The sequence below is a fragment of the Triplophysa dalaica genome, chromosome 18 (assembly GCF_015846415.1).
Source record: "Triplophysa dalaica isolate WHDGS20190420 chromosome 18, ASM1584641v1, whole genome shotgun sequence".
Classification (NCBI taxonomy): Eukaryota; Metazoa; Chordata; class Actinopteri; order Cypriniformes; family Nemacheilidae; genus Triplophysa; species Triplophysa dalaica.
This window is the reverse complement of record NC_079559.1, coordinates 7465303-7484241: the sequence shown is the minus strand read 5'-3', so window position 1 is coordinate 7484241 and position 18939 is coordinate 7465303. Positions and strand designations below refer to the sequence as shown.

At 40.6% G+C, this 18939-nt stretch overlaps 1 protein-coding gene across 1 annotated transcript; it reads right to left on the bottom strand.

Moving 5' to 3' along the window:
• Nucleotides 1-553: 553 nt before the first annotated feature.
• col2a1a (collagen, type II, alpha 1a) lies at nucleotides 554-18236 on the bottom strand. Its single transcript, XM_056729871.1, is given in 54 exon segments — nucleotides 554-1806; nucleotides 1895-2134; nucleotides 2240-2427; nucleotides 2565-2853; nucleotides 2979-3086; nucleotides 3209-3262; nucleotides 3351-3458; nucleotides 3691-3744; nucleotides 4051-4158; nucleotides 4279-4332; nucleotides 4434-4541; nucleotides 4798-4905; nucleotides 4991-5152; nucleotides 5244-5297; nucleotides 5464-5517; nucleotides 5661-5768; nucleotides 6394-6447; nucleotides 6601-6654; nucleotides 6748-6801; nucleotides 6907-6960; nucleotides 7096-7203; nucleotides 7414-7512; nucleotides 7628-7672; nucleotides 7788-7841; nucleotides 7962-8015; nucleotides 8131-8184; nucleotides 8371-8424; nucleotides 8528-8626; nucleotides 8768-8821; nucleotides 9111-9209; nucleotides 9298-9351; nucleotides 9469-9576; nucleotides 9692-9729; nucleotides 9732-9744; nucleotides 9853-9951; nucleotides 10069-10113; nucleotides 10286-10384; nucleotides 10477-10530; nucleotides 10672-10716; nucleotides 10855-10908; nucleotides 11039-11083; nucleotides 11857-11910; nucleotides 11998-12051; nucleotides 12163-12216; nucleotides 12332-12385; nucleotides 12595-12648; nucleotides 12804-12848; nucleotides 13563-13640; nucleotides 13765-13866; nucleotides 14041-14094; nucleotides 14276-14308; nucleotides 14407-14439; nucleotides 14562-14578; nucleotides 18002-18236. Coding segments are annotated over 54 exon segments (4260 nt in total). The 5' UTR covers nucleotides 18096-18236; the 3' UTR covers nucleotides 554-1659.
• Nucleotides 18237-18939: the final 703 nt, after the last annotated feature.

Below are 18939 nucleotides of genomic sequence, written 5' to 3'. Positions count from 1 at the left end.
TATCCCTTAAGGTCTGACCTCTATACACTTGTGTGTATGGTACTTGTTTTAGAATGTGTTCCCTTAAGAACAGCCATAAACCTTGCTTAAAGTCTTTTATAGTCATGCTGGATCCTATTTAATATGAATCTTTTTCAAATATTTTATAAATGATGATGGATGGTTTTCAATCTTGTCAATTTTCTATAAGACTCTTGGCTCTGAATGGCTGTTTACTTCCCTGTTGTTGTTTTTGTTTAAAGCTTTTTCTGTCCTTTTTCTTTTAGCCTCTGTCTGATACCTATTCTTGAAAGCTTCTAGCAAATTCAAAACACTAACACTCACAAGCAAGCAAACACACACACACACACAAACAGCAAACTATATAGTTTTGCTCATTTAAAGGTATTAAAAACACAATTAAAATCTGACTTCATAATTCCTTGTTTTTCCTTTATTTTCAATTTACATTAATTAAAATCGTAACAAAACCAGAAATAAAAAGAGAGAACAAACAAAAAAGATCATGATCATAATATTATTAATATAACAAAAATATACACACCCTCACACAACACACACGCATCCTGCTCAGCGCTACGGAGATGCTTTGGGAGCAAACTTCCGGCATTCCCAAAAGAGTCCCTCTGTCTTTTGATCATCCCGTGTGATTCCGCATCCTCCGAGCAGGCTGTGTGTGTTGAATGAGGCTAGCTAGGGAGTGGGGTGATCTGGGAATTTTGGGAATACTGACTGAAAGATGGAAACTAATAGCACCTTCTGGACTGAGCCATGCCGGGGCGTTTTCCTGACCATTCTCGTGGCCCAGGCTGCTTCTGTTCAAATCCAGATTTTGACGTTTTTTCTGTGTGAGGTAGCTTTTCTTTAAAGAATGAAGATCATGCAAATAAACAAAAATAGAAATTGGTTCCAAATTTATTTGATTTTTTTGTTTGCTCTTATGTCAAGGGATCAAAACTTCCTTTTATGGGCAACCAAGGGAAGCAGGTACACAAAAAGGACCAAAAAAAGAAAAAGAAAAATGAAATGGTACTGCACTTCCCCCAAAATAATGTTGGTGTGAACAGGCACATGCTTACACACAAACATATATAATTGTGAAAATATATAGATCTGGCTGCTTCCGTACGTATCGAGATTTTTGTTATTATACACAGTAAATATTAACTTATTCCCTCCTCAGATTTAACATTTCACAAAATCTTGCAGAATGTGATGTTTCTTCTGAGTCACAGTCAAGAAGCAGAGGGAGGGGTGAAATGGAACTGGGCGTGGCCTTCTTTAGTGGGAGGGACTACTGTGGTATCCAGCCATAACGCTGTACAGCATCACCTGCCCACCCCTGCAGGACGTGATGACATCAAGCCATGTTTCTGTCTTTCATTTAATCTCTCGCTTGTTTCGTCCCCCTCTTGGCTCCCATCAGGAGGGCTTGCGGGAAACATGGCTGGATTTCAGAGGGAGGGACTGTTTGGGACGATCCCGTTTAGCGCAGGGATTCCATTGCGCTAAACGTGGTTGCGTTTTAGAGAAAAAAAACTCAATTGTCTTTTCTTCCATGTTTCATGATTTGGAATGTGTATTGCATCCTCACAATTATTGCTCATCATTGGTATTTTTCCATGTCTTATCTCATAATCCACATAGGTTTGGTTTTCTTTACAAGAAGCAGACTGCACCGATGTCCACTCCGAACTCCTGATCCTCTCCTCCGATGTCCATGGGAGCAATGTCCACGATGGGCAGCCTGGATGTCTTCTGAGTTTTGTACTCAATCACAGTCTTGGCCCACTGACCTGTGTGCTTCTATAACACAAGACAGAAATGTCAATGTAAATAACACTGTCTCCCCGACATATGTTTTCTAATTAGAACACTCGATGAACACTCTTACCTTGCAGCCATCTTCCAGCACGCCATAGGTAAAGCGGCTGTTACCCTCTGCTTTGATCTCCACGTCGTTGGATCCCTGCAGGAGAAGGGCCTTCTTCAGGTTGCCTGTGGCTTGGTCCATGTAAGCCACGCTGTTCTTGCAGTGGTAGGTGATGGTCTGAGTGGCCTCAGTAGACAGCAGCCTCAGGAAGTTCATCTGGATGTTGGCGGTGCTGGTCTGGCCATTTTCAGCATAGCTAAACTGTAACAGAAAATGAGAAAGGCTTTTATATACAATCAATGTCATTTGAAGAATTCAGATAGATATCAGCAAAATCACTGAATTTCAATATCGAACGTTACTCACGTGGAATCCGCCGTTCATGCTCTCGCCGAACCAAATGTGCTTGTGCGTCTTGCTCTTGCTGGTCCACCAGTTCTTGCGTGGGATCTTGGGAGTGCTGGGCTTCAAGCAGGTCTCTCCAGTCTCCATGTTACAGTACACTTTGATGGCATCAGCACTGCTGCCAAGGTTAGGATCGACCCAGTAGTCACCTATGGACCAAGTGACAAAAACCATAGTTATGCAAGTATGGCGAAACTAAATATTATAGAAACTAAACTGCCTGTAAACATACTGTAAACAATAATACGTGCTGTCTAACTTTGGCATTGTGTAAATGTTCTCTTACCGCTCTTCCATTCGGGGTGGCACAGCTTCAGGTCTCTGCAGCTACGGGTAGGGTTCTTGCGGGAGCCATCGGGGGTGCGGATGTCCTCGATCTGGCTGTTGATGGACTTGAGTGTGGCACCAACTTCTACATCATGCTGTCTAAGAGAGCTGGAGGCCTCATCGGCACGCATATAACGCAGGGGATCGGGTCCCTTCTCGGTGTGAGCCAACCCAGCAAAGGCAGACATGTCAATGCCAGGGCCTGGGGGACCAGGAGGGCCAGGGGGTCCGGTGTTACCAGGTGGACCCTGATTAGAGAAAAAAGGGAAATAAATAAAAAATGAAACATGGCCTTCATTATTTCTACATATTTTTATACTTTTGAAAGTATATACAAAATGTATAATAAATGTATTCTGTAGGCTGCACTCACAACAGGGCCAGTTTCTCCAGAACGCCCACGAGGTCCAGGTGGTCCAATGGGTCCAGGCTGACCATTAGAACCATCCTTACCAGAAGGTCCAACAGGTCCGGAAAGTCCCTATACAAACAAGAAATTACAGAACTTTAATAACCCATCTGATTATTAAAGAAAGTATCTTAAGAGTATATTAATTGCTAATTCACTAATGTGAAAACCTGTAAAACAAATCAGTCACTTACCTTAGCACCAGATGGTCCAGCAGGTCCAGCAGCACCCTGGTCTCCGGGAGAACCCTTTAATGAGAGACACAAATAAAGTGTTTACAAATTTCCAATCTCTTACCAACATCATCTTTATTAAGGCTTAGTATATAAAACTCACAGGAGGTCCGGGAAGACCCTGCAGACCAGTGAATCCCCTGTGTCCTTTCTGTCCTCTCTCTCCAGCCTCTCCTGCCTCACCCTTATCACCACGAGGTCCTTGTGGTCCCTGATTCAGAGAAATTAACAGGAAGCATTCAAATAATGTGAGTATCATCGAAGTCACCAGAAATTAACTGCTATATAATGATTTGCAGTGTAAAATGAATTATGTTTCAAAACTCAACTCTACGTGTGGATGTACTCTATTTTCTTCTTACAATAATAAATATATACATTTTGATGTCAGTTTACATTTCAAGCTTTATGTTTTTTCTGCTCTCTTCATAAAGTGTACTTACAACCATGCCTCTAGCTCCAGCAGATCCAGTGGGTCCAGCAGGTCCTTGTGGGCCCTAAAGAATAAAAAAGGGAAGTATTAAATATTGCAACAACACTTGATATGAGAACATTGCTAATGTTTTTAATCTTCATAAGGATCTCTCTTTTTTTAGTGATATATTTACTTACCTTGAAAAGAAGATAACCAGACTATCAGAGGACAGACTGTCAACGGTTTGGTTATTGAGTACATGTTACTGTTTTTTTGTGTTTTGTGTATGTCTGCTTGAAACTGCATCCGGAGAATCCTTGCATAGTCTATGATATGATACCTATGTGGGTGATTATTGAATTGCATGACATAAAGGTTTAGTACTCACATTCTCTCCTCGGTCACCCTGCTTTCCAACTGGGCCAACGGAACCAGGAGCACCAGGGGCACCAGGAGCTCCAGGAGCTCCAAGCGGGCCAGTGTTACCACGCTCACCCTAGAAAAGAACAAAACACATGACATAAGCCATTTGGATCTGGTTCTTTAAAATCACTTTTATGACATATTTAGAGTAATTTAACTCTTTCGTAATTTAAAAGAGTGTTTTTTGACTCACCTTAACACCAGCAGCACCATCTCTACCAGGTGGACCATCAGATCCAGCATTACCCTAAAGAGATACATAATTGACAGTGTTTTCCCAGGTAGAACTCTCTAAAACCAAAAAAAATCTGAGATAGTCCAGTTGTAATTCATGCATGCGTTCTTTACCTCACGTCCAGGCTCTCCAGCGGGTCCACTCAATCCAGGAGGTCCAACAGGACCAGGAGGTCCACGGTCACCAGAACTGCCAGGAGCTCCCTGTTTGCCAGGCTCTCCCTGTGGTACAGATCAGTATTGTGTGAATCATTAATGTCAGATTATATCCTATATCAGATTATAAACAGTATATCCTAGGTGTTTCTTGCTGGTCTGCATTATGAACCAGCATAGCAATGATGTTGACCGGCAATATTTAACTGGTTGACCAGCATTGCATAAGTGCAGCTTATAAACCAACGAAGTCATGTCATGGTAAATGCTGTGATATGTACCAGGCATGTATGGATGTTTCCACTGGGGGTTGTTTACTTACAGAGGGGCCTGGGAGTCCTGCAAAACCTCTTTCACCACGTTGACCAGGCAGACCAACAATACCACGCTGACCAGCGAGACCGGAAGGACCAGAAGGACCATCAGCACCCTACATATGATAGATACAAATTTGATTGCAGAATACAGCGGCTACAAATGGCAATATTGAAAATGGGTATCAATCTGAGCCTTACAGGAGGACCATCCTCTCCAGGCATTCCCTTTTCTCCAGGAGAACCAGAAGGTCCACGTAGTCCAGCATCTCCAGCTCTTCCAGGGGGACCAGCATCACCGCGAATGCCCTTAGGACCATCCTTTCCAGCAGGACCGGCTGGACCAGCAGCACCAGGGTTACCCTGAGAAGAGAGGAAAAACGTGTAAATAGAGAATAGATTGTACATCTGCAAGAACTATGGAGAAAGCACAAAGAGATTTAATGAGGCTTACATTGGGGCCAGGTGTACCAACTCTTCCTGCAGCACCAGGGAAACCAGTGGCACCCTAGAACACAGCAAAACATTTTGGTTAAAGTCAGTTTGGAATATCATAATCTCAAACGATATTATCAAATATCTTCAATGTCCAATTAAGTAAATAAAATTAAACATTGGACAGCATACCAACTGCAAAATACGTTAATGAGTAATTGACTTTATAAGAAACTCACAGGGGCTCCTTGGGCTCCACGTGCTCCCTTGGGTCCAGCAATACCAGTTGGGCCCTAAAAATAAGCAAACATACATTGAAGAGCCAAATAGTAAGAGTCTATGCACTATGCAAGACCATTTAAAAAACATCAAATGGCAAAAACAAATCTTGAGCACCACAACTTGTCCAAAACCAAAACTTGTCTTGAGAACTTACCAATGGGCCGGGTGCTCCTGATGGACCCTGGGGTCCGGATGCTCCAGCATCACCTTTCTGTCCTGACTCACCCTGCTCTCCCTTAATTCCAGGCTGGCCATCAGCACCCTGTGGAGGAAGGCAAGAGTTGGAATCAGATTCTGCCCCTACTGTAAATCAACGTTAAGGTCCAACTCCCTATTTTAGTATTTTATCTTCCACATGACAAAGAAAATGATATATATATATTATCCCTTATTTATAGGGATAGTTCATCCAAAAATTTAAGTTCAGTCATCATTCATTAACCCTCATGTCATTTGAACCTGTATGACTTTCTTCTGCAGGACACAAAAGAAGATGTCTTCAAGGTCCACAAATAACATTGGCACCCTTGATATCGTTGTAAAGGCACAAAACCACTGAGAACTTTCTCAAAAAATCTTCTTTTGTGTTCCACAGAATAAATAGGTTTTGATAGGAAGGTTTTAAAACACACAAGGGTGAGTAAATGATGACATCGTTTGGTGAACATCCCATTATAATGTCAAAGAATATTCTATACTAATAAAATTGTATTAGAATCCAATTGAAAAATACCATTGCATTCCAAATATACACAACTGGTTGTAGTGGCGCGTCATTGTGATCTTTCCCCTTAATGAGGCTTGACTGACCTTATTTACTTCATAAACATATTACTAATCTCCGGAGATAATTGAGCTTTACTCTATGTGGCTGTGGTTCTACTTACAGGAGGTCCGGCAAATCCAGCAGGTCCAGGTGCACCAAGCTCACCACGATCACCCTGAAAAGAAATAAATATTAATGGGATGACTACCAAAATGGCTGTTACTTTTGAAAAATGCCAGAACCAAATAGTATATTCTCTCTAGCTGTAAACCTGCTGTTTAATTATAATTACACCAATCACATGAAATAACATTTAATAGTTGCTTACAGGGGCACCACGGACACCAGGAGAGCCAATTGGGCCAACGGTACCAGTTTCACCCTGTAAGAGAAGAAAAGAACAGAGAATAAAACATAAGCATTGATCATTTTACCATGTTACTATGGATGGCAGAACGCAGGGTTAGACACTCACCTTTGCTCCATTGGGACCAACAGGACCAGGTGGACCAATTGGACCAGTCAAGCCCTAAAAAAAAGATAATCACATGACAAGTAAGAGACAAAACCAGCACTTTCCTGACTTTAGATCATAAGTCTTCTATATGTGTGTTGGGAACATAACAGAACATACTCTAGATCCATCTTTGCCAGAAGCACCTTCAGGTCCTTTCTCTCCGCTGTCACCCTAGAGAAAGAGATGCACGATTATTCATCCAGTCAGCTGATGCAAGTGGATTTAAGTGATGTGTACAGTGGTAGTAGTGCACCGGGCCGAGAGTTGGTGTAGTCACATGGAGGACAGATGACTGAAGATACTTACTCTGTCACCTTTAGCTCCAGAGATTCCAACAGCTCCTCTCTCACCAGGCATTCCCTGCAGACCGGGAGGACCCTGAGAACCGGAAGCTCCAGCAGGTCCAATAGCACCCTGATGGATATCAAAGAGAGACGTGAGGGGTTAAGAGATGGCTCAAAGTGTCAGCCAGGTCAAATACACTAGAGTACATAAGTCTGGAATATTGAAGCATCTTGAAATATTTAGAAACGTAAATGAAAATACTTAAAATTCATGTGCTAACATAATTTCAAAGGCAGAAAATCTGGAGAGTCTTGGTCTTAGTCAAATGTGGTGTATTACCTTGGGTCCATCAGTTCCGGCTGTTCCTGGAAGACCCCTGGGTCCCTGAAGACCCTGAGGGCCAGCACCTCCTCTCTCACCAGGGAAACCACGTTCACCCTAAAAGAGGCACAGCAAGAGTGTCAAAGTAAGTTTTAAGCAAAATAAACAAAACGTACTGGGATTTCCATATTTTGCAATTTGGGAGTTTTGTTGGTTATAAAAAGTAACTTACTCTTGGTCCAGTGATACCAGCAGCTCCGGCCTCTCCAGGAAGACCCTACAGAGCAGGCATGAGAGAAATGACCTCATAGTAAGGATGATGTCGGTCACTTATGACACCAGAACAGCACACATGATGTACCCTGATCTAAAGTATCTAAAGCAATTCTCACCTGGTCACCTGGTTTACCAGACTCTCCGGGGGGCCCAGAAGGACCTGGCAGACCCTGTGCAAAAACAACATATTTATTTAAAACATGATCCCTTGAATTGACAATTATCATGACTTCTAAAGAATTTTTCTTTCACAATTTCAACATACACAATATTTTAATTTAGAAATGTACCTGGAAGCCAGAAGGACCAGGCTGACCTTGTTCTCCTCTCTCACCAACAGCACCCTAATAATAACATTGAAAGCACATTTTAGCAAATGGCTGATGGGAAAATAATACTAACCGGTGGTGAAATTGAGGGCATAAAGCATTGTGGGTAATGCCGTGCAGTAATACTCACATGAGGACCCGGAGGACCAGAAGGTCCAGTCTCTCCATCCTTACCAGGCAAACCCTAATGACGAAAGAAGAAGAAGAAATACATTTGTATACTGGTTTTGTTGTTTTGCTATATTTTGCTAAAAATTGTGATCTGTGAAATATACTTTCAAGGATCTAGTGTGATTAAATTGGCAAACCGAACATAAGATCAAGGTATCTGGACATACATATTATTGACAATTCTGAGCTGATGACTTACTCTCAGACCAGTGCGTCCAAGAAGACCTTTCTCGCCAGGTTTTCCAGGTTCACCCTATGGAAGAGAAATATAATTCATGATGTTTCATGACGTACACAAACTGTGAATGTGAAACGTCTGTTATAAATGATGTAAGGAAATACTGTGATGGTCATACATTGGCTCCCTTGGGGCCAGGGAAACCCATCACTCCAGGCTGACCACGAGTTCCAATAGGACCAGGGGGACCAGGTCGTCCATCTTCACCAGGGGCTCCCTACAACAAATGAAATGTTTTCAAATTATGTTGAGTCTAAGAGTCTCGTCCATAATGAAAACTGGAGCATTTGCATTCATACAAATTGACTGTGCGAATGGTTTACCAGTTAGGGATGATTGAAAATGTAGAGATACTCACACTTGGTCCAACTTTTCCTTGAGGTCCACCATCACCAGGACGGCCAGTGAGACCCTTTTAGAAGACAGGACAGAATATTATTGAATATGAATGCTTCTGCTTGCTTAAATTAATGGGTTTTGTAACTAGCAAAATGTTTACAGTTTCAACAGTGAAGTAGTAGGTTCTTAAACGCAACAGAAATAGAAAATGATCATTTGAAACTGTATGCGTTTATCACGTACTGTATATCATATAATGTTTTAATGGCATTCAGTTTTTGAGTCGTGAATAGTCAGTCAAGACATAATTCCAAATGACCTTGTGTAAATCATAAAAATATAACTCCAACATTATGACTCACTCTAGCTCCAGGAAGACCAGGCTCGCCTGTGCGACCAGGATCTCCAGTTCCTCCTTTGGGTCCACCCAAACCAGGAACACCACGGTCACCAGGTGCACCCTATCACAGTGAAGAACATTTGAGTACAAGGACAATAAGTCGCCTGTGTTGTTTATCTATTAAAACTCTTCATATGTCTTTCACCAACCTTTGCTCCAGCTAGACCATCCTGACCAGGGAATCCACGGTTACCTGGAGCTCCCTATAAAAATAATGCATAACATGTACAGTATTAAGAGTTGGACTCATTAGGGAGCTATTTTAGGAGCGTTATCATTCTGCCACCGCACAGAATGAAACACAGGCGTGTAAAACTCACTCTCTCTCCAGGAGGTCCAAGAGGCCCAGCAGAACCGGGCTCTCCTCTGGGTCCCCTTTTGCCTTCCTCTCCTGAGGGCCCAGCAGGACCTAGAGGTCCAGCAACTCCCTATTTGTTAAAAGGATGAAGGACAGGCTTGATTAAGTTTCTTGGATATTTCACAACGTCTTGGTCATAATATCACAGCTGGTAATAAGAACAATGTTGAGATATTGGGACTTACACGCTCTCCCTTGGGTCCAGCCTCGCCTTTGAATCCTGGATGCCAGGATCTCCCTAGAAAATATGAAAACAATTCACTTTAAAATGCTATCCAAGAATACTTATATAATTACAGTTCATATGGCATATTTATTTCAGTTGATTCTGAACATTATTACTTACAGATTGTCCTTTGGGCCCAAGAGGTCCAGTGGCTCCCTGAGGTCCTGGTGGGCCACGGGGTCCTGGGAAACCTGGGGCACCAGCAATACCAGCAGATCCCTGTCACAGGGTAACAAGTTGTAAGTATCAATGAAACCTGTTGCTGATAAATCAATCAAAACCCAAGTAGATATATGATAATAATGTTGACGAAATGATGTGGGAAGATATACGCACAGCAGACCCTTTGGCTCCTGGAATACCATCAGTACCAGGGTTACCCTGTAGAAAGTGACAAAAATCCCTGTTTATTACATTGTATTATTACTTGTATTAAAAGCATAAACAACATACACTAAAATATGCCTCTCTTGTGCAAAAAGTGGTTGATGCAAAGATTTGTCCAAATGATGTGAAATTGTATCTACATCATTATCTTAACAGTTTTACTTACAGAAGCACCAGAAGGTCCAGGTGATCCAGGTGTACCACCCTCTCCACGTTGTCCTTGTTGGCCCTCGGGTCCGCGAGCACCAGTGGGACCAGCTTCACCCTGCAGGAGTGAAGATAACATCAGTCCACTGAGCCTTTCCTGGTGTCTCATGAAAATTTCAAAATTTCTTCTGGAGATGACAGATATTTTACCTTAGAACCAGGGGATCCTGGGAAACCTGGAGCACCAGAAGGACCAACAGGGCCCTAAGAACAAAACACGTCAACAAATGAGAGAGATGATTAGTACATCGTGGACAGTTACTGTATTTAAAGATAATATGGCTTCAATTATAGAAAAGGTCTTCTGATAGCCTATGTGACAACTTTTTGAGGAAGTGCACTTACAGGTGGGCCAGCAGGACCAGGCAGACCATCATTACCACGGGCACCCTGTGGACAGACATAAGAACAGGCATTATAGCTTGAACCCACCATCAACTGTTAAAAACTTGATGTATTTTTAGCCAGCACATAAAAATTGCATTAAAAACTGTAGCACATTGTATACTACACTGACTATCCACTTACAGCAGCACCAGAAGCTCCAGGACGACCTCTCTCGCCAGGCAGACCACGTGGACCCTGGTGGACAAAAGTTAAATTAAAGATACAGAATTAGGTGGATTTTGCCAGGGTGAGGAAACATTTAGCATTTCTATGATACAGATGAGACAGGTGATATGGTCATGAACTGATGTCGTTGGTTCCTCACCATTGGTCCAGGAGAACCATTCTCACCAGCGGTACCTGATTCACCCTGGATGGAGAGAGAGAAAGAGAGAGAGTAGAGATTAATGTTGTCCTGCAGATGAGATATACACATATCTACAAAAAATGTGACAATTAAACTGTGATCAAAGCCACATTACAAACTGTTCTCAAGATTTGGGGCTTTTTGTGAAACAGTGTTTTTGATACTCTGGGTGCACATGTTAATATGATTTGCATATATTTTCATTACTGCAGACAAATCTGTAAAAAAGGACTATTACTGTTGACGCTAAACATGTGTTGTTAAAAAAAAAAGTACCATTAATTATATGAAAACTACATTTGAAAATCTGATTCATTTACATAGATTAGCCAGTCAAAAATGGAGTGTAAATCCATAAATGAGCATAACTGTAAATATGTTTTCCAATAGCTGTATGATTTTACTTCTAAAAGTTATCTACTGTATAGTCAAAGTTTTAAGGTGGATATAGATAGCAGGAAAACTGGCAAAACAGAAAAAGTGATGTTTTCTTTTCCCAGAAAGAATGTGAAACATTTATGTTGGATATATGATTTTCATTTTTAATATATTGAAAAAATGTTTAAGCATTATCAAATTATCTAAATAACATTATTTAGCATGTTAACATTCTGCAGCTCTAGTGTGTTTTATGAGCTGATACCTTCCTGTCAGCCCACATTTACATATGCTTTTTTTTGCCAGATACAATGAAACACTGTGTGTTTGGATTCAGAGGAGAGTGTTTGGTTCTTTGGAATGTTGGCTTTAGTTTGACTGTTATCATGTTTCTGTACCTTAGCACCAGCAGCTCCGCCTTCTCCTTTAGCTCCATCAAGACCTGGGTGTCCCTACAAACATAATTAAAGTTTTGTTATTCATAATTTTGTACAAAAGCAAAAAGAGAATCACAAACTTCAGTCTCAGCTGAAACTCACTCTGTGTCCCTTGATGCCAGGAAGGCCAGGGGTTCCAGGGAATCCACGAGCTCCCTGTCAAAGAAATAAATTACAACATTTAATAAATGATGATGCTGTTTTGGTGAGGCATGGTATGGCACTGTATGAAAATACATAACTAAAAAGTGTCTGTATTATGTGTACCTGAGGCCCTGGGGGTCCACGCTCACCGCCCTTACCAGGCTTACCAGCTTCACCCTGGAAGGAAAGATTGCAGGAACACATTGTGCAGTTAGTAAAACAGTGATAAAAATGAAAGTAGTGACTAAAAATAACTAATAGTTTTGATATAGGTAGACATTGAACTACTTACATCACTTCCAGATTTTCCTGGGGGCCCAGATGGTCCACGGGGTCCAATGGCACCCTAAAGTAAAGCAATTGTTTAATTCAATTAAACAGTTTTCTTGCTAATCCTTTCAATCATGATTGATTGTAAAGCTGTCTGTGTGGGTATACATGTGTCATATGTGTGGGCTGTGTGAGTATGTATGTAGGTATATACGTAAATGTCACATATGTGGGCATATCCTTAAAACTGGCAAATTCATTTTGACCAAATTGTGGGACACTCACTCCAGGTCCGGGTTCACCAGTCTCTCCAGGGTTGCCTTGGAAACCCTGTGGGCCCTGGAATAAAACAGATAACAGTGGAGGGTTAGTAGATGGAATCATTGGGGGCTTACAGATTACTCATATCTTCTATCGCTTTTGATTTGAAAATAATCAATGCTATGTTGTATTTTACCCCACTTGCATTTTGGGAAAATTCTGTGTTTACTTACAGGTGCTCCAGAGGGGCCAGGAGGTCCACGGGGGCCCATCGGACCCTGTAGAAAAAGATAAAAGTTAAATTGCTACACTTTTCACCTAAAACAGCAAAACAAGTTTTATATTCCTCAGTTATAGATTATGTTTGGGGTTCTTTTTGGAATCTTGCATGTAGTTAAATAGTTTGCCTAACTTATTTTTAGTATTTGAGTAAAATATACTGACACTCAAGTATTTTATTCTAATCTTTAGCTTTATACGTTTCTGTAATCGTCAACAGACTTTTATCTTGTAACTTTTAAAAACTGATGATATAAAAATGCTTACTGTTACAGCAGGGGGCATACATATGAAAAACAAGTATTTAACTCTGATTTAAATGTGCGTTTCAGACTTTGGATTCTGTAAAATTTAAATTACAGTATCATTTATTTAATGAAAACTACTTGGCACTGATCTTATAGTCATACAAACCAACAGATGTACATCTGTTGGATGATTTAGTAAACAGCATCTTGAATACAGGACTAATCCTATAGATTGAAACTTCAGATGAATTGCTGCTCTTAATCAAATGCATGTCATTTTCGAGTATTCCACCAGGGGGCAGACATAACAAATGTTTGATTAAACACGAGTCATCTGTACAAAATAGCCTTAAATGTTTAAAACATTGATTAGATTTATTTAAAAAATGATATATATGGGATATAAAGTATTACATATATTTAAATATGGAAATGTTTCTGTGTGCGGACTGTTTTTGTTCTCACCATTGGTCCCTGCATCACACCCATCTGAGCATTTCCGGCCTTCTCATCAAAACCTGTGGCCATCTGAGCAGCAAAGTTCTGTACACATACACAGAAAAAAACTTATAATAACCTTCGAAAGGCCGTTTTCAAAACAAAAATAGCTTTATACAGAGTAAATAAATAATAATAAGAAGAATAAATGAAGGAAGGCGAAACATACTCCTCCAAGTCCAGGGGGGCCATTAGGTCCTGGGGGCCCAGGTGGTCCAGGGTTACCAGGTGTACCAGGTTCACCATCTCTTCCTCTGGGGCCAACATTTCCCTAAGAGGAAGGAAAGAAACAATTGAGCACATAAGCTACACAGAGTAAAGAGATTAGCTAAAGCCTTTTCACATGACAGCGTGCTGCAGTGCATTCACTGCCCCCATGGTGGACCCAGCCAACCTTCAATTTGGTCTGACATTACTATACCAAAGCAGTCTGAGAGCTTCTCACCTTGTCACCCTTAGATCCTCTTTCGCCACGTGATCCCTGCTCCCCTGGGGGTCCCTAAATCATCAGAAAAACACTGTCAAAACAGTTCTATACTAAAGATGCAGCTCGTTTACATCTCTATGTAAAAGAGAAAGGGAATGATAACAGGTAAGTAAACGTTCTTCAGAGCCCTCTAGTGGCAGGAGTTGCAGTTGTGCAAATAATTATTAAAGTAGGTTTTTGTAATTCATCTCACCATTGGGCCAGCGGGTCCTTTTGGTCCTACAACCTACAAAATAAACAATAAAACATATAAAAAAAATAAGGTAAAAAAACTTTTACAAAGATACATTTTTAAATGCAAAAACTTTCAAGGAAATATCTTACATCGGCAATATCGCCTGGTTCTCCTTTCTGTCCCTGTGAGGAAATAAAAAAGAAGTCATGTAAGACTTAGACTAGTAAAGTATAATTTATTTATTTGTTCTTAACTTTGCAACATTTGCATTTCTAAAACAATATATGAAGTCAAAAAGTCTCACCTTTGCACTAATCGACACTGTTGATGAAGGTCAGGATGTAAAAGGAAGATCAAGTTTGGCATTAGACATTGTTCTTACATTTTAGCATGTATTACAAAAACTTAAGCAAAAAATAAATAATCAAAACATCAAAAACTAGCAGTGGTACAATTAAAAAATAACTTTATAAAGGTCATTGTAAATAACTAACAAAGTGGTCAAGATTACCAAAGAGCTTTCCCAAAAACTAATTTGAATGACGTCATCACCTGATACTAACTAATAATAAGGATGACACTGAGTTGGACACATTCTCTGTTTCTGCATTTAATAAGACTGACTCAAGGGCGCCCTGCCAGGCAGTGTCCAAAAACTGCATCATTCTCTTCCCAATCTGCCAGTTAAATGGTTAAAAACAAAACAGGAAGCTGCAAGCTCATGATCGGTTTAAATCATGATAGACAGTGCATTACGCTGGAGCTAAATATTAGAAGAAAAATAAAGGCCATTATTATATGCTGCTCAGCAAATATTAAACAAAATATCACTCTTTCTGTATCAGTAAAATGAACTGATGACAGCGAGAGCAAATGTTCGGGGAAAAAAACTTTAATAAGTATGTTCATCATGTTATTCTGCGTGTCTGTACAGCAGCAAGACACAAACTTGTAAAAATGAACAGCTGTCAAGTTTGATTTAACATGAAAAAAATAAAAACAATTAAATGCATGAAAGCTGAAAGAACACTTCTAAATTCTTTGTTAATTGGGCTGTTTGAAGGAAGCTGTGTCGTGACCTCTCATTTTCTGAAACAAAATGATTGGACTTTTCAGCTTTTGTTGAAGGCCCCATAACAGTCAAGGGTCAAAGTGAGTCCACTCCTTAAATGCTTTAAATTTTTTGTTTTAAAACTACCTCACTCCAAATTATTATCTTGACTCCAAACCAATAAGAATAATTTCTTAAAAGTAGCTGTAACATCATGCGTATGCTTTTACCCAAAACATGACAGTGTATTCTTCTAAGAGAGGTATTTAAAGACTATTTTTTTATAAAGTTTAGTTTAATAATTCCCTTTATCCAAGATCTCATGATTTAGTGAGGCATGGACAAATAGTTTTCCTGCACCAAACAACTTCCTATTAAGGGTCTAATGAAGTGGACACACTTTGAAGTACACAAATCGACTTTTTAATTAAGCAACATAAAACTTAGAAGTGTTACTTTTGTGCCCTTTTACATGTTTGCTTTGTGTTCAAAACACTGTCACATGACCAAAGGTTGCAGACTCCTGGTATGTGACACTGTTTCTATAGTTACAGAACTCAAAGCAGACAGTAAGTATCAGGGTTGTAGGACAGGTATGATAAGCAGAAAGCAGACCGATAGGCTCGTCGGTTTCGGCTAGGCAGATGGGACAGCACTCTCCAGGTGGAATGATGGGATTGGCACAGTCGCTCTGGTCCTCACAGATAACCTCATCACACAGCACCGCCCCCGAGTCGCACACACAGACGCGGCACGCTTCTGGCTTCCATACCGCACGGTCTGCGTACTGCTGGCCATCTTGGATGCAACCGCCTAACTCTTCTTCTGTAGCCACCAGAAGGGGGCATCAGAATAGAAACGTTTGGGGGTAAGAGACAGGTGAGCGACACACACACATGCACACATGAACTCCTACGTTCACAAAGCTCTCTCTTTATGAATCAACATAGTAAAATATCAACATCTAAATTAGAGCACTCTGAAAATCCTGCACTGCAATGTGGTGTTTCAGTGTGTATCCTATGAAATAACTCAAGTAGAGCAGCCACATATGATATCACAAAACAATAATAACAAATTCATTTCCCATATGTAAAACTGTATTTACATGCATGGACAGAATTCTGATTTATGTCCTGCTGGTGGTTGGTCTCCGGTTACATTTACATTATGCATTCACCGCAACACTGACTAGTAATATTTGCAGGGTGCATATCTGACACCCTAGTGTAAAAATGTGGGCTCCTGGAATCAGAGTGTAACTGAACCCCAATTCTACAACACTAGCCATGAATGGGCCTTTCTCAAACACAGACAGGGCTGCATTGACAACCTGGTGCCTTATGCAAACACACCCCTCTCTCTACAGCTCCATCTGGATCTAATGGTCTTACATCCCACTAGGGCAAGCACACCCTAGTGGGTCGGAAAGGACGGCCCTCAAACAAACACGTACACACTGAGAGCCCTTTGGTGTGTTTGCTTTTCAAACATTCATATGAAAGTGCGATTTGATGTTAACTCCCAGGCTCAGTGTACATGAATGGGGCAATTATAGCTGTGTTATTCTAAACTCTAGATTTACTTTACTTCCAAATATGAGATGGCCTAAGGCGCTTTCGATATTTATTTAGCAGACATTTTTTGAGCACAATGTGAAAAGCATCACTTATCCGTCTTAAATCACTACATAGTCTTCTATGTAAAGCTGTAAATGCTTCACACCTTGCACCTTACCATTTCAAGATCCTTGTGCCCCTTTGAGGTTGCCAGTCTGATTATGTGGCACCAATTCGTTCAACAACATTCCAGAGACCCCCCCCCCCATCCACCTACAAAAACCTAGTTGCCAAATCTCCTTTAAATCCTTTTAACTAAACCTTAAACAAATTTAGCAGTTATTGTTTCCACTTTGCACGTGTACTGATGGCAAACTGTTTGAACCCTTGTGGAAACACTTGCTACAAATCATCAGTGAAACAGAACTTACTTATACAGTCACCAGAGGAATAATGAATGGTCTATCTGTCATTACAATGCTAAAATAACGATCTTATTCTCTATGCCTGGAATTTTAGGGATATCACAAAAATATGTCAACTTGCGTCTTAGACACTCAGACTAACCAGCCTAAGAAAACAAACTATAGTGAAAGTATAGTATGTTTTGCCATGTATTACCATAATTTACTATAATAAAAGTGAATAACTTGTAAAACATTATTTGGTTGTATTTCTATTTGATTTAGGTTTTAACTTTTACTTTGCTAAAAGTTTTTTTTCACCTACGAGGTACGAGATTCCTCTAGCCAACAGTGCACTTGTTCGTTAACCTGGTGCGCAACATCAGCACCTGGGTCAGCATCTGTCATTCCTTTTACGCGCACGCTATACACTGAGCGATGCGCAAAGCGAGGATGCAAATGGTGTAATCAATGAAGTAAACTACAAGTGCAATATAATGTATACACTTTGATTATAATGGCAGCTTTTTAGTTAAGTTATAAGACAGGGCTGGTCAAGACCCTGGCTTTCTGCGGTGCGCAAAGACATCCTCAATCCAGAAGTAAAACGCGCATACCGAACTGCATTTTCCTTGATCCACTTTTCCAAACTTTTTCCCCTGTCACCATGGCAACAACGTACATTTTAAGCAGAGCACTTTATATTTCAATATGAAAAACTCCAACTTACGGTCATCTTCTTGCTGACATCTCACAAGGGATACCAAAACGCAATGCGTTGCTACGAGTAGCAGGAGAGTCCGTGAATCCGCTAATCTGAACATGTCTAAAGATCAGACATGCAGTTCCTTAGGGGTAAAAGTCGCCGAGGAACCGGCGAAGCGGCAGCTCTGTGCTCGCAGGGAGTGTGGAAGTGGATATGGATGTTTTTTGGGAGGATCCGATGCCAGATACACAGACAGATGCCACCGCGTTAGTCAGAGCTCCGCGGTTTTATGTCTACTGGCGCATTTATGAATCTTAGTTTATCCCAAAAAGTGAGTCCAACCCCGACCCCCATGAGCGCTGAAATACGAGCCTAATCACCCCCCAACCCACCCCTTTGGGAAAAAAAAGAGGAAAACTCTTCTGCCTCAAGAACAATCCCATCCAAACCCATCCACCCCCTGCTCTTTTTGCCCTTTTCTGTCAAGAGTTGAATGAAAGTGAATCTAAATGCCCTGTTTGGAATAGAGTAAGTGTTAAGTGTTTGACCTACAAAGTTGCACAAAGTAATCTGAGAAACTCAGGATAACTTTAATTCAACACTTTTGAATGGGCATGTATCTATGCTGGAGGTGTGAGAATCATGGGTGCTCATTAAGAGTAAAGCTGACTTCAAGTTTTAAACTCGTATATTGGCCATATGGAAATGTCTGAGCAACAAAATAAGAATATAGCAAATAATGAGATCATGTTGATAGGGGGTCCTTTTTTATATTCATCTGCATTTAATGTCACATATTGCTAATGCTAAATTAGGCTGGCCTTCAACAAATTTTCTAACATCTACAATGTTCTTGGTTATGGTCTTCTCACACAAAAACTAACCTTCCATACTTGGCAAATGTCTAAACTAAGCTTACTTTATTCATCTGGTAGAGCTCTAACTGCTTCACACAAGTTGTT